General features: G+C 36.5%; 1 protein-coding gene across 1 annotated transcript in view; it reads right to left on the minus strand.

The window, feature by feature from the left end:
• Positions 1-4751: 4751 nt before the first annotated feature.
• The window catches only part of atp1b2a (ATPase Na+/K+ transporting subunit beta 2a), a 34287-nt gene continuing 22849 nt past the window's right edge, over positions 4752-16189 (minus strand). Inside the window, exons 6-7 of the mRNA XM_056449106.1 lie at positions 12127-12222; positions 4752-7825 (exon numbers count right to left, since the gene is read on the minus strand). Coding sequence (XP_056305081.1) covers positions 7664-7825; positions 12127-12222 — 258 coding nt within the window. The 3' untranslated portion in view covers positions 4752-7663. The remainder of the gene's footprint in view (positions 7826-12126; positions 12223-16189) is intronic.

Raw genomic sequence — 16189 nt, forward strand, 5'->3', positions numbered from 1 at the left:
CTTTAGTATGGTTCAAAAACGACAGTATTTACTATGAATTACTTTAGTATTTTTATAATTCCTGTTTATTATGGTGACAGTTTTATATATATTCTTTTAGGATAAATGCAACATAGACACAATTAGATCACTAGTTATACAGTATATTCATTCATTCATTCATTTTCTTTTGGCTTAGTCCCTTTATTAGTCAGGGGTCGCCACAGCAGAATGAACGGCCAACTTATCCAGCAAGTTTTTACACAGCAGATGCCCTTCCAGCCGCAACCCATCACTGGGAAACATCCATACACACTCCTTCACACTCATACACTACGGAAAATTTAGCCTTCCCAATTCACCTGAACCACATGTGTGGGGGAGCACCCGGAGGAAACCCACTCCAACATCAGGAGAACATGCAAACTCCACACAGAAACGCCAACTGACCCAGCCGAAGCTCGAACCAGCGACCTTCTTGCTGCAAGGCAAACGTGCTACCCACTTCGCCAAATTTTGTAGGAAATCTGAGCATTGAGCATTTGAGACTGTTGAAACCTCGTTTTCCTCAGGAGAGAATCAGTCAGAGGCAGTAAATATGCCACAGGTCTGAAAGTGATGACCAGAAGGGAAGAAATGATAAATGCAAAGAAGAAAATAGCAACGCACACAGGGTTATCAGATTATACCATGTCTTGACTTGTGTGACTGATGTCAAAGGTTGCGTTCCTAAACAATTTATACAGTTGGCCTAAATTCAATAGATATTCAGCAGCCAAAGCTGTTCACAATCCTGATGTTCATATAGTTCATCATGAGTTTCAAAGACAGAATTGTGTTGATGTATACAGTTGTGTGATTTATTTCATTCTAATGCACAATGAAAGCTTTAGATCTGGAATCACAGCAGACAGATTATACTACAATCTCATTACATAAGATGATGAAGCTCTCAGTTTGTACATCATTCATTTATTTATTTTTTGTGTTGGAGAATTGCAGGCATTGTCTTCTGTCGTGTCTTAAGCTTGTTTATTATTTTGTATTTGTTTATGTTTACTGTGATAATGTAAGGTGACTTTACTTTGGCAAAGTTGAGTATTTCTTAGTCTTTTTTGTGTAAAATAATAAAAAGAAGGGCATTGATTCAGGTATGGGACAGCACTGAGGCACAGTGGTTACCACTGTCACCTCACAGCAAGAGGGACGCTGGTTCGAGTCCTGGCTGGCTCATTGGTGTTTCTGTGTGGAGTTTGCATGTTCTCCCCGTGTTGGTGTGGGTTTCCTCCGGGTGCTCCGGTTTCCCCCACAGTCCAAACACATGCGCTATAGGGGTATTGAATAAGCTAAATTCGACATGGTGAATGACTCTGGGTGTGAATATGAGAGTGTATGGGTGTTTTCCAGTACTGGGTTGTGGCTGGAAGGGCGTCCACTGCGTAAAACATGTGCTGGATAAGTTGACGTTTCATTCCGCTGCGGTGAGCCCTGATGAATGAAGAGACTAAGCCGAAGGAAAATAAATGAATGAATTCATCTTTACATTAATTTTTAGACTTCAAAATGGTTTAACTTCAGATAAATTAAGAAATTAGTATTACACTAAAATTGGCTGGATTGTAATAGCTTATATTTGACTCAGCATTGGGTTAAGACAACCCAGCATTTTTCACAATCACAAAAAAATGAAAATATTTGTTATTCTGACAGCTCCGGTTTCCTCCACAGTCCAAACACATGTGATATAGGGGGAATTGATTAACTAAATTGGCCGTAGTGTATGAGTGTGAATGAGTGTGTATGGGTGTTTCCCAGTGATGGGTTGCGGCTGAAAGGGCCTCTGCTGCATAAAACATGCTGGATAAGTTGTCGGTTCGTTCCGCTGTGGTGTGACCCCTAATGAATAAAGGGACTAAGCCAAATAAAAAAAATGAATGTTATTCTGACAATTTGTCATTTTTCTGACCAAAAACACAAACAATGTTTGTATTTGAAATTGAGAAGAAATGTTATCTTTATAGCTGTTTACAGAATAAAGCAAATGTCAACATTTTACTAAACCAATGCTCTCAGAAATGGTAGGTTGTATTAATGCTAGCTCAAATATGGTAGAGCAGAATATTGGGTAAATTTATTTCAATTTAAAATACATTTTTAACTGTTGTGTTTGTCCATATTTGACCAAGCATTAGGTTAAAACAACCCATAATTTTTAAAATAAACTAAATATTCTTATAAAATATCTGTAAATATTACTGTTAAAAATACAATACACACCGTAAAATAAATGTTACATTTTTATGGTAAACTATACTGTATTTAATTAATTTATGGTCTTATTAATGCAGTACTAACATCTACACATAACTTTATATATTTATGTATATTTACTGTTGAAATCACAGCCATTTTAAAGGATTTTGTTATAAGAATATTGTTTCATATATATATATATATATACTCATTGAACCCAATGTTAACATATTATACCCAACATTTACATAACTATATACAACTTTACATAATACATTATATTATATGTAAGCCAGTGGTCTCAATTTCACATACTGGCGAGCCGCAGCTCTGCATAGTTTAGCTCCAACCACCTCCAACTGACAGCTGCTTAATAGTCAACTAGTAGGCAGTAGGCTGTTTCTCAATTCCAAGAACACAGAGAATGTCTTCTTGTGGAGACAGGTCTTTCCAGGTTTCCTCGGAAGAACGAACTCGGCAGACCGCAAGGAGACAGAACGGATCCTGTAAGAAATGAGATGGGAAACACCTGAGAAAAATGAGTTACATCTCTGAACTTTAAATTGCTAAAAACTAAATAAATTGCATAAATATATGCTGCGCTTCCCACCTGCTTTAACCCATCGCAATCATTTGACTTCTCGAATGAGTTCTGTGCTCAAGTCTGTATCGGTGCGTCATCGATATCAAGAAAACATCCAGAAACTGTCACGCGTCCTCTGTTCTTGCCGTCTTGAATATTGAAACTGAACTTGATGATGGCTGTTGATGGTGACGTTACATGAGGACGCAAGAACACTGATGAGTGTATATTGAGAAACAGCTGTAGTCTTGATTAGTTTGGATCAGCTGTATTTGATCAGGGTTGGAGTAAAACTGTGCAGTTAGAGACCAATGATCTAAGCGAAGGGTTCAAGGTGTCAAATTCAGTTCCCGGAGGCCCGCAACGCTGTACAGTTTAGTTTTAACCCTAATTAAACCAACACAATCTCACGGCAGTTCGTAACTTTTTGATTTAGTGGCTAATTCGTACAAATTTGTACGATCTAATTTGTACAATTTAGTACGATTTGCTCATCCCCCAATGACGGTTGGGTTTAGGGGTGGGGTTAGGTGCCACGCCTCCTTTTTAAAATCGTACAATTTCATACGACTGAACTCATATGAATTAGTTACTAAACTGACAAAACGTAAAATACTTACGTTTTCTTGTGAGATCGGGCTGAATTAAACACACCCGATCAAATGAATTGCGTCATTCAGGCTTGTTTGAAACCTACAGATAATGCTGTGGTCACACTTGACTTTTTCTCCCATAGACTTCCATTCATACGCACGCGAATGCGTCAGACCGGAAACGCAAGGTCATGCGTCAAGTTTCGCATGTTGCTGCGGTGCAAAGTTCAAGCTTGGTGAACTCTGACCTGCGAAATCGCATCACTTGACTGCGTGAGACCAAACGAGGATCAAAACAGGATCTGTCTGGACGGAAATTTAAAACATTGGTCCATGTTTGAAATTTCTGTCCAGAGAGGTCATGTTATGATCCTCACGCAATCATGTGATTTGATTGATAAACATCATTGATTTCGCAGGTCAGAGTTCAACAAGCTTAAACTTTCCAACTCAGCGAACTGCGAAAACGTTTTCCGGTCTGACGCATTCGCGTGCATATGAATGGAAGTCAATGGGGAGAAAAGTGCAGTGTGACCGCAGCTAAAGTGTGTTGGAGCAAGGTTGCAACTAAACTGTGTAGAGCTGTGGCACTCCAGGAACTGGATATGACACCTGAATTAAACTTACACTACCAATTTAAATTGTAGTATAACTTTAATTTAAAAATTAACCCAGAGTTTGGTTTTGTCCATATTTTACCTATTTGGGTTGAATTAACCAAGTATATACAGTTGAAATCAGTATTATTTAAACCCTCTTAAAAAAATTCTTCTTTAACTATTTCCCAAATGATGTTTAACAGATTCAGGAGTTTCTCACAGTATTTCCTCTAATATTTTTTCTTCTGGAGAAAGTCTTATTTGTTTTAATTCGGCTATAAAAGCAGTTTTTATTTAAAAAAAAAACATTTTAAGGTCAATATTATTAGCCCCCTTATGCTATATATATATTTTTAATATCTACAGAACAAACCATCATTATACAATAACTTGCCTAATTACCCTAACCTGCCTAGTTGACCTAATTAACCTAGTTAAGCCTTTAAATGTCACTTTAAGCTGTATAGAAGTGTCTTGAAAAACATCTAGTCAAATATTATGTGCTGTCATCATGGAAAAGAGAAATTAGAGATGAGGTATTAAAACTGTTATGTTTAGAAATGTGTTGATGAAATCTTCGAATAATTGAGGAGGTTTAACAATTCTGACTTTAACTGTACCTATATTTCCTTCAACGCTTTCAAGGTCACTTGCTGTGGATATTAAAAAAACACATGTGGCCTAGTCTTTGGCCAATAGCTGTCATCAAAATATAACAACACAACATTTTCAGACAAGAAGACATTTGTTAAACACAAAATGTATTTATTTCCTGTTTTCAGTTTTCATTTATAATGATAATCATTTGTTTCTCGAATATAAGTTTCACAATTTTCATGTCAGGCAATATATAACAGTATATTCAGGATATTTAATAAGATACATCTAGTTTCTGAGCAGTGTTTTTACAGAGAGTGAAGAAAGAATAAGACGCCGTCTCACTATGACAGACAGATGAGAGACCGGGGTAATGTTGGAATCATCCGGCGAACTCAAAAAAGTGACGAGCGGGTCGCGTTATTGGATTGGAGAGAAACACAGACGGGGACAAAGAGCTCACCGGTGCCGTCAGTGTGTGTGAGTGAGTGTGTTTGTGTGTGAAAGCTCTCGAATGAGGATTTAGAAGAGCAGGTGTGTTTGTCGTTGCCATTGTTTGTGAACGCGGGTGTTTGTCGCCAGGTGCCTTGTTGATAGTGTCAGAGGATATATGAAGCTGTATGTGCGTCACGATAGAGATTTGAAGGGCAAAACACGTCACATTTTAAACCAATCAGCTTTTCGTTGTTCGGCGCGGGAAATTTGACTGATCGTTTAAAGAAAAAATCCGCGCGCCTTAATCACGAAGTTCAACCGTTATTTCTCCCGCCGAATTTCTCCGAGCTGTGGTAAACGCGATCATATCGTATCACTTCCATTACACATATGCTATCACACGCTGTTTCTCCATGCTGATGAAGTGCAACGGAAATGAACAAACCGTATGAAAAATGTGCGCGAATTACTTTCGTTGTGTGGTGATCGTGCGGAATACAAACTCGTGGCGCGGCGATGGTTTAATCGCCAGTCCATCTAAAAGTACAGAAGTCATAAAGAATGTGCAATTATTCGGTTTACCATATCTTAAAAACATATAAAATCTATCCCATGACATAGAGCGGTCAGGCAGCACACGTTAAGTAGATCTTAGTAAACATACGGCAGCGTCAGTTTAGCACATGGCTAATCTAGTTATTAGTCACTGCTCTGTGTAAACATTGAACTGATCTCAACATCAGGCCCGTAAGTTCTGTGCTGATGTGCGACAGATGAACTAATGCTAGGCTCACAACCAAACTCACTGTAGTTTAATGCTTGACGTCAATTATTTCAACTTTTGTTTGTAATTTTATTCACGCAAATACTTAATCCCGATTATTGTGTGAACCCAGCATTATGACGGTAATTGTAAAGTTTGGCCATATTTGGCTCTTTTCTAACACACACCCTCCAATGTTTCAAACGCACAACACTGTGGCAGTAACAGCACATTCACAACAGGGGCGAAATGAAAGATTGTAAGAATTGAAACACAAAAAATAGACAGGCCGTCTGTGCGTTATGGACGACAGGATAGTGGTTTGCTAAAAGCACTACGCTAGTGAGCATCTCGCTAACCTGCTCGAAGCAGGTCACGTCCATTCGACTGGAATCCCCTTGAACATCCAAATGTCAAATCACATGATTAAAAATCTAATAACCTACCAAAGCTAGGAAGAAACGAACTAAAGTTTTGACAAATATATGCAGCTAATGTTCACGTCATATTTCCGCTGTGCTAATGGGAGCTAAAGTGCGGCTAACCCATGATGTGCTCAACAACAAATTATTTAAAAAAAAAAAACACTTCTTGGGAGGAAAAACACATTTGTTCATTCATCTACATCAGTAAGTATTGGATTGGCATATTTTTTTTTTAAATTGAAGTCTTTTTTTCTCACCCTAACTACTCTCTTCGTTAAACTACCCCCGATTCTGTATTATTTACAAGTATTAACAGTACACTCTCGGACCAGAAGGTATTGCTGTGTACACATTTATAAAGATGGATCAAACCGTTTTGGACGATATGAAGCGAATACATTATATAAGCCAATTGGGCGAATTTGAACGTGAAAATTATGGCGAACTGATATGGCGCAGCTTGAAGCTGATTGGCTAATGTGTCAGTCGTCGAGTGCAATCTGAGCATGTGCAGAACGTCAGCCAATCATTTCAGTTGTGTGTGTGTGTGTGTGTGCACTCGTGAACATGTAGTAATACAAAAGTGTTTTCACAAACGTTGCCATATAAAAAAAAGTAAACCCACAAATCCGATAATAAATAAACAACAAACATCATAAACATACCTTAACAATTCATAAATAAATAAATGAATAAATAGATTGATGAATAAAACATTGCGACGCTTCTCACTTTGACAGATATGAGTCGATTACAGTAAGTTTTCTACATATGTGATGATTTTTACAGCTCTATTTATTAATCAGCACTTTAAGCTATGCATTTCGTTTTTGTTCACATTTTGTTTATCGAGTGATATAGATTTGACTCTAATTAGTTTTTTCTTTTCCCAAATAAAAGCCATTTCCTACTGCGTAAACCCATGTTGAATTTCACCTCAATATAGCAGAAGAAAAATGTAAGAAATTTAATTAAACACGATTCATATTTTAAGCCTCTCACACGATTTTCATGACAACTAAGCGTAGAGATTGTGATAAAAATAATGTGCAAGAAACAACGATCATTTCTTGATGTGATTGTGGTCCCTTTGGAATGCACCGGATTGTTTTTTTTTTTTTGGTGAGATTGTGATTATGTCAATATTGTTTGTCTAGAGATCTAGAAAGGCTCGTATTTTCGATACTCGTATTTTCTGCTCTCTGGATTTGACTTTGGAATGATATCAGCTGGGTATGACGACAGTCAAGAGTACTCGAAACACACAGAGATACAAAGACACACGCGCACACACGCACACAGAAATCAGTGTGTGATGGGGGAAAATGGGGACGGACAAATACATTAAACACTCTGAGATATGAATGACACCTCCCACAATCTCCTGTGTGTGTGTGTGTGTGTGTGTGTGTGTGTGTGTGTGTGTGTGTAGTTGCTCAGGTGTTGATGCGCAGCTTGAAGGACACACGGCCGGCGAACTTGTCTCTCTCGCTGAACTCGGTGATGGTGTTAGAGTTGATCTTACACTCCACATTGACGTCTGTGTTAAAGGAGATGTTCATGAACTTCACCGCCACCAGGGGCTGGGAGTAATTCACCTACACACAAACACACACACACACACACAACAGTTACGCATGTGTATTATAACCAAAGTCCCTTTAAAGTACAAATTAAATCTAAACTATATGAAGTTGTTGGCTCACATTGCTAGTTTCATGCTGAACAATTAATTTGTGCATGTCATTAAGAACGAAAATAGTTTGCCTTTGTAATGTTTAACTGAAATCTGCAAATGCACTTCCTGTTTGTTTTCAGTTAAATTCTCAAATTAGGTCTGTCATACTTGCATAACATACTTAGCCACGCCCCTTTAACTGTCAGGTTTGACATTGCTATGGCAACAAAAAGAAATGGTGAGGAGGAGGAGTCTGTTAGGCTGTAATAACTCTGCCCAAACCCTTTTCAATTCAATTCAATTCAATTCACCTTTATTTGTATAGCGCTTATACAGTGTAGATTGTGTCAAAGCAGCTTCACATAAAAGGTCACAGTAAATAGGAACAGTGTAGTTCAGTTTGTAGTGTTTAAGTTCAGTTCAGTTGAGCTCAGTTCAGTGTGGTTTAATAATCACTACTGAGAGTCCAAATATTGAAGGGCAAATCCAACGATGCGCAGCTCTACAGATCCCGAACCATGCAAGCCAGTGGCGACAGTAAATAAATATTTGCCTTTATTTTCCCCATCTTTCTGAATGAAACCAAAGTCCCTTTAAGGCAAGTCATATCACTCGGCGGCCATCTTTGAAATGCTTCTTGGGTAGTATGCTTGGGCATTCTGTTTGAATGGGGAAAAATCAAATTCTCCAAAACTACTTGCCAAGCTTACGATTACATTTCTTGTACTCTTGTACTAGAAGGCGGGGTTTATTCGCCATATAGTGACCGCTGATTGGCTCCTGTACTAGAAGGCGGGCTTTATTCGCCATATAGCGATCGCTGATTGGCTCCTGTACTAGAAAGCGGGCTTTATTCGCCATATAGCGATCGCTGATCGCCTCCTGTTGTAGAAGGCGGGCTTTATTCGCCATATAGCGATCACTGATTGGCTCCTGTTGTAGAAGGCAGGCTTTATTTGCCATATAACGATTGCTGATTGGCTCCTGTACTAGAAGGCGGGCTTTATTCGCAATATAGCGATAGCTGATTGGCTCCTGTACTAGAAGGCGGGCTTTATTCGCCATATAGCGATCGCCGATTGGCTCCTGTACTAGAAAGCGGGCTTTATTCGCCATATAGCGATCGCTGATCGCCTCCTGTTGTAGAAGGCGGGCTTTATTCGCCATATAGCGATCACTGATTGGCTCCTGTTGTAGAAGGCGGGCTTTATTCGCCATATAGCGATCACTGATTGGCTCCTGTTGTAGAAGGCGGGCTTTATTTGCCATATAACGATTGCTGATTGGCTCCTGTACTAGAAGGCGGGCTTTATTCGCAATATAGCGATAGCTGATTGGCTCCTGTACTAGAAGGCGGGCTTTATTCGCCATATAGCGATCGCCGATTGGCTCCTGTACTAGTAGGCGGGGCTTCATTCGCCATATTGACAGTTACACTTTTCCCCATTCAAAAGTATACGAGTGACATGTCTTATGTATTCTACAGTGTTTGATGAAACGCCTACTTTACTACATTCAATCAGCTCGCAGTAGAAAAAACAAGTCACACCCACTGTTTTCTCATATAATATTCTGTTTTTTTAGAGACTGTCACAATACGAAAAAAAAAAAAGGTCGCAGCTTTCAGTTCATGTGGACTTTAAGGCAAGTTGTTTCACTCGGCGGTCATTTTTGAAACGCTGCTCGGAAATTGACCTTTCGCTAAGCCCCGCCCTCCTTAGTTACTGTTGTTACACCTGTCAAGCTTTCGTGCCTGGCACGTCTATTACAATGTGTAGGCGCCGGTGTCAGACATTCCCAGGGATATAATTGGTCATTTTTGGCGAACAGATGAGATATCTGAGAAAGCCAGACAAAAAGGACTGTAGTATGCATTCCAGGGGTATATTCACCACATAATAGGCAACCAATTCTAAAATAATTTAATCAAAACTGAAGCTAGGTTAGCCTAGCCGCCTCATACGCTCACCATTCAACAGCTTAGTTCATGCACAGCAGGAGAGGAGATATTTACAAATAATCTAATAATAACTAATTAAACCGTGATTTCTGTATTTTTTAGCCAAAAACCCTGATAGATTAATGTTGTCCAGTGAAATATAGTGTTACTAACCCACGAGGAAACACGCATGGCCAGTGCTTCTTCATAATTCATTCATAGAAAAGGCCAGAAAGGGGAAACTAATGGATTTGTGGCGTATATTAGCATCATTGACCATAACAATGTACAGTAGCTATAACTGTTAGCATGTTTGTGTGCTTTTATACCGTTTCTATTTTAATTTGCAGTTAAGTGGACAAAATGAATAAATTGAAAAGCAAATCAAAGTATAAATAGCAGAAGCGAACAAATAGATTTTCTCTACCAGCTAATATTAATCCAACACCAAATATAAAAGCAGACACTAACCCGGTATAACGTCGTCACCAATGACTAAATCTCTAAAAGACAGACGAAAACGTTAGTGAACTGTAGCTCTGACGTGGACATGAGGGATATAAATGACTGAAAAACAGCTGCGGGTGAAGTTTATTAATTGATCGCAAGTGCTCAGATTGGGATCATTTCTCTGTTTTATTCTGTTGATATGTCATTTCAAATATTCGTAGCTTGAAACAAATGTAAATATGACTGGATTGTGATCACTCTTACAGCTATTGCGAGGTTTTAAACGGAGCAGTGCTCATAATATCGAGCAGAAAAAAAGAAAAAGTCGCTGTGAAACAGAACCTGCTTTGTGTTTTTGTAGGAAACACAGTTTAGATCTGTTTAGGGTAAGAGGTGTGTGAGTTATTGCCGTCGGTCTATCACTGAATGTGTCAGGAATATCGAAAACAAAACCAACTTAACCCCGCTCTTTTAGCGCCCCTCTCACAGCTTGATCCATGCTGGTGTTTCTCCACTTGGGTTTGAGGTTTTAGAAAAGGCAATAATTCCACCACCCCGTCCAAACTTTCAGGATACCGGCTATCAGATTTGCACAATCCATATGCACAACGCCTTAGCTTGTTTCCCTCGCTCGAAAGCATGACAGACCTCCTGCATGTAGCTACGGTTGCTAAGCCATGATCGGTGTGTGGCGGTTTTTGGGTGTGGCTTAGCGAAGGGTCAAGACCCTGGATTAATAAGAGACTAAGCTAAAAAAAACATGAATGAATGAACATTTTGAAATAAATACAAAAAGGGCTGAATTCTTTTCCTTTCCATACCTTTCCATCGTGCCTCCTATGCAATCCTCAAAGCTTTCAGTTTTTATATCTGTATGTGACTATCAGACGGTCTCTATAGTGATAAACAGATGCTGTTTCCCAAACAGATTCTGTACATGTGATTTGAAGCGGAGCGAAAGTCTGGGTTTTGGATACGTGTTTGAACAGACATATAATTAATAATATTAATAATAATAATAATAATAATAATAATAATAATATCTAAAGATGTCGATCTTGGTGGAGTTTCCTTTTAAACACAACAAATTTTGTCTTAAATGAACATAAACAATTGAATGCTTTCATTAAAGATCTGTTCATTTGTTGTTTAATGTAATCAAATGAAAAATCTAAATGAGAGATTCGCCCACTGCTCTTCAATCAGAAGGTTATTAAAGAAGAAAAGGTTCATGAGATTTTGATTAATTGATTCTATTTGTTTATAATAGCTCATTTTAAGAGGCTAAACTGTTTGCTAATTTATTTGCAGCTTTTATATAAAGTATACTATTTATTCAATCCTTTGTTAATAATAATAATAATAATAATAATAAAACGTATAACTAACCGTTTAACTGTTTATTTACAATGAAACAGCTCCAGATGAACATATAAGGTATCCCTTATTTTCACATCCTAATGTTGACAGGTATTCTATAGTTTGTGTTATAACACATATCACTGTTGTTACTTCAAAAAAACTCATGAGAACATTCTTTAGCTAACAAATATACATTAAACGGTTTAAAACAATGACATTATATTTCACAGATATTGAAAATTGTCATTAATTTAATTAATTTGTGACTAAATTTACTGTTTCTGGAATTTAATTGATTAAAAATGAGAAAAAGAATGCAATCTGCTCCTGAAATGATTAATACAGAAGTGTTTGTGTACAGTATTTAAGACAGGTACATTTATCAGTAACTCTAATTAAATTATGGAAAAATTAACAGTAGTGTGTGTGTGTGTGTGTGTGTGTGTGTGTGCGTGTGTGTGTGTTCTTGCCTGTGCTTTCATGCCATAGTATGGATAGTACATGAGGTTAAAGGTTCCATTTGGAGGAAAGTATGCGATTTCACCAATGCTCTCCGCGTCCTCTTTCTGTAATAAAAACAATAAAAGACACAAAATATTAAAGAATAGTATGTAGACAAAATTATTCGCCCTCCTGTGAATTTTTAATGGTTTTTCAAATATTTGCCAAGTGCTGTTTAACAGATTTTTTTTCATCTAAATTTTAAACATAATAGTTTTAATAATATCTAATAACTCCTTTATTTTGTCTTCATCATGATTACAGTATGTAATATTTTAAATACATTTAATATTTAAATGATTGGAACTTCCTTTTCGCTGGGGCAGCTATTTTTAATGTTTCCCTTCTCTCTATTAGCAATGCATGTGAGCATATTTGCATATCTATAGTCTTTTGATCAATTCACCGCAGAGGAACAGAGAAAATAAAGGTTCTGGAAATAAACCTTCCCCAAAGATTTGAGATGTTTAAGAGCAGGGGTCACCAACCCTATTCCTGGGGATCTACCTTCCTGCAGAGTTCAGCTCCGACCCTGATAAAACACACCTGAACCATCTAATTATGACCTGAACAGCACTTGATAATTACAGGCAGGTGTGTTTGATTGCAACTAAAATCTGCAGGAAGGTAGATCCCCAGGAACAGGGTTGGTCCCCCGTGTTTAGAGGCTCACGAAGATTAATTCACCACCCAGGAACAGAGAAAGTACAGGCTCTGGAGTCTTGATGATCATTAATTATGTGTGGGTAGTCCAGCCCCATCTCACAATGTTATAAGAGTGGCTAATTCATGCAAATTCCTATATTACTTTAAAATGTGCAATGAAAAGAAGCTTAAAGGAGTGGATAAGCAAATCACAATAAAATGTACCAGTGAGATCATACAAATGAATACGAATCAGCCACTAATTCAAAACGTTACAAATTGCTATGAGATTGCATTTAATATTCAAGTAATCCTAAATTGCTTGTATCTTGAATTATTAGTTATACTTGCATATATTTAAGAAACAACCAAAGCAGATTTGTCAACTTTATAGACACATAAAGCAGATGGACTCTTCAATTATACAAAAAAATACCTTTTATTTGATAAAAAAAAACAGATGACTGAAAGATAGTAACTTTGTAGAGTTAATAAAATAAAAGCTGTTAAAGTCCTTATTTAGTGAATGCATTTAAAAAATTAGACTTTAAATGTTGCAGGTCGACAAATTAATGAACAGAACCACAATACAAACTACAGTGATGTAACACTACATTTGTACTAACTATAGTTACTACTCAACACTACTTAAAGGTTTAACTGTACTATTGTAAGTTATTTATCAGATCAAAGTGTGGAGCTGGGTACATTACTTATGAATTGTAATCTGATTACAAAAAACATGACAAACCTTGTAGTCAGTAGATTTTAGATTACATACTTATGGCAATACAATCGTGCTTTTGGGTTACATTTAGATTACTTTTGTGCTAACATTTACTTTATGCTATGTATGTATGGATTGATTACATAACATATAATAGACATTTAAGATAACATAATCAGACTACTTTTGGATTACATTAAGATTACTTTTGTGCTAACCCTTATTTTACATCCAAGCATGTATAGATTGGTAATATAACATTTAAGATAACATAATCTGATTATTTTTGGATTACATTTAGATTACTTTTGTGTTAACCCTTTCCTCATGCAATGTATGTATGGACTAATAACGTAACATAAAATAGACATTTAAGATAACATAATCGGACTACTTTTGGCGCTAACTCTTGTTTTATACCATGTATGGACTAATAACGTAACATATAATAGATATTTTAGATAACATAATCTGATTCTTTTTGGATTACATTTAGATTACTTGTTTGCTAACCTTTATTTTATGCCATTTATGTATAGATTTATAACATAACATATGGCAGACATTTGAGATAACATAATCTGACTACTTTTGGATTACATTTAGATTACTTGTGTGCTAACCCTTACTTTATGCTATGTATGTATGGATTTATAACTTAACATATGAAAGACATTTAAATTAACACAATCTGACTACTTTTGGATTACGCTTGGATTACTTTTGCGCTAACCCTTAATTTATACTGTGTTTGTATGGACTGATAATGTAACATATAATAGACACTTAAAATAACATAATCTGACTACTTTTGGATTACATTTAGATTACTTTTGTGCTAACCCTTATTTTATACCATGTATGTATGGATTTGTAATGTAACATATAATAGACATTTAAGATAACATACAGTAATCTAACTACCTTTGGATTACATTTAGATTACTTATGTGCTAAACCTTATTTTATGCTATGTATGTATGGATTATTCACATATGTTAGACATTTAAGATAACACAATCTGATTACTTTTGGATTACATTTGGATTACTTTTGTACTAACCCTTTTTTATGCCATGTATGTATGGATTTGAACTGTAACATATAGCAGACCTAGTTAAGATAATTAATTAACTGTAAACTACTTTCTTCCATTGTGTGAATAATATATAACCATGTAATCCATTAAAAAGTACCTGTAGTCTGAGTATTAGTATTTTGACGTAATTTACTCTAAATTACAAATACTTGATATATTATTTTTATATTGAATCTGATAATATAATTTAGATTAAATGTAATCCACTACTACCCAGCTCTGGTTGAGAACTAGTCTATAAGGTAAGGGTTGCCAGGTGTTTCTTACCCACTCATCTCCCTCTTTATATCTCTGAGAATGGAGGAATGCAGTAAACAAACGTTAAAGATGTAAATCATGTTCGACTGCACTGTAAAAATGATCTGTTAGTTAACAGAATTGTGTGATACACAGGTTTTTCCTGTTTATTTGTGATTATGCATTGCATTATGGGACCGTGATCTCTGCTCAGTCGACTTTTGATGGGAATTTAACTCTGCAGTTTAACAAAAATACTTTTATTTATTTGTGTATAAGAAGTAGCACATATATACAGTATATAGATATAGCAGTGGTTATTTTATGACTACTGGCAGTTTATGACAAGGTATTTGCATCATAGTTACCATTAACACCAAACTAAGACAATATATCATTGCAAACTTCTAAAATATAAATATAAGTGATGAAAATATTAAACTTTTTACCATCAAGGACTTTATTTTAACAATCTGAGCACATGGTCTAAAGTGCATGAAGCAGGTGCACTTAGGATGTGTCCATATCCATTTGTTGCTATTTTAAGGCTGGGAAAAACAGTCTGCGTGCCTGGCGCATGGTCTAAAAGTGTTGCTTTAATGAGTTACAGGTGTGTTTTAGGCATAATAAGCATTAAACCAATGAGACTCTCGTCTATAAAAGCAGGCTATGGTTGCACCATGGCGCATTTGCTATTTAGTGAACATTGGAAGCCAAAAATCTAACGCTGTTCTAGCACGGAAATGGATCTGCTCGTGAGGTTAAAGTCTATCTACAGAACTAGCCAGATTCACCAAAACCCTGTGAGGTGAAGAAGTGATGGTGTTTTTTTATATTTATGTAGAAAATAATAATCATTTCCATGTTAATCCTTTAACTTTTCATATTTAAAGATATTTGCGTGCTGCTGTGCATCCCTGTCTGTGTAATAAGCAACATGTTTATGAATTTGGACATACCTGTCAATGCACTCTTTTAATAATAACAAAAAAAACTGCGCCATTCACTTTAGTGCAGATTAAGTTGGTCAATGTCACAGTTTATTTCAGTTTCCTCAAAATTGCAGATCTCAACAATGCATCTGAACACACCTCCTTTTCAGACCAGCACACACATGGGTGCATAAATGACGTCACACAAAATGTTGTTTAGTCTGCACCAGACTAAAAGTAGCAAAAAAGACACTCGAAATTATTGAATTTGTCCCATAATGCAATTCAAAAACATAATCAAGAAAAAAAACATGAATCTCAAAATACGGAAAACTGCTCATTTACAGATATCTTTTATTACAGTGAGGCTGTTTTATTAAAGAACTTGCTAA

Source organism: Danio aesculapii, chromosome 23, assembly GCF_903798145.1.
Source record: "Danio aesculapii chromosome 23, fDanAes4.1, whole genome shotgun sequence".
Lineage (NCBI taxonomy): Eukaryota > Metazoa > Chordata > Actinopteri > Cypriniformes > Danionidae > Danio > Danio aesculapii.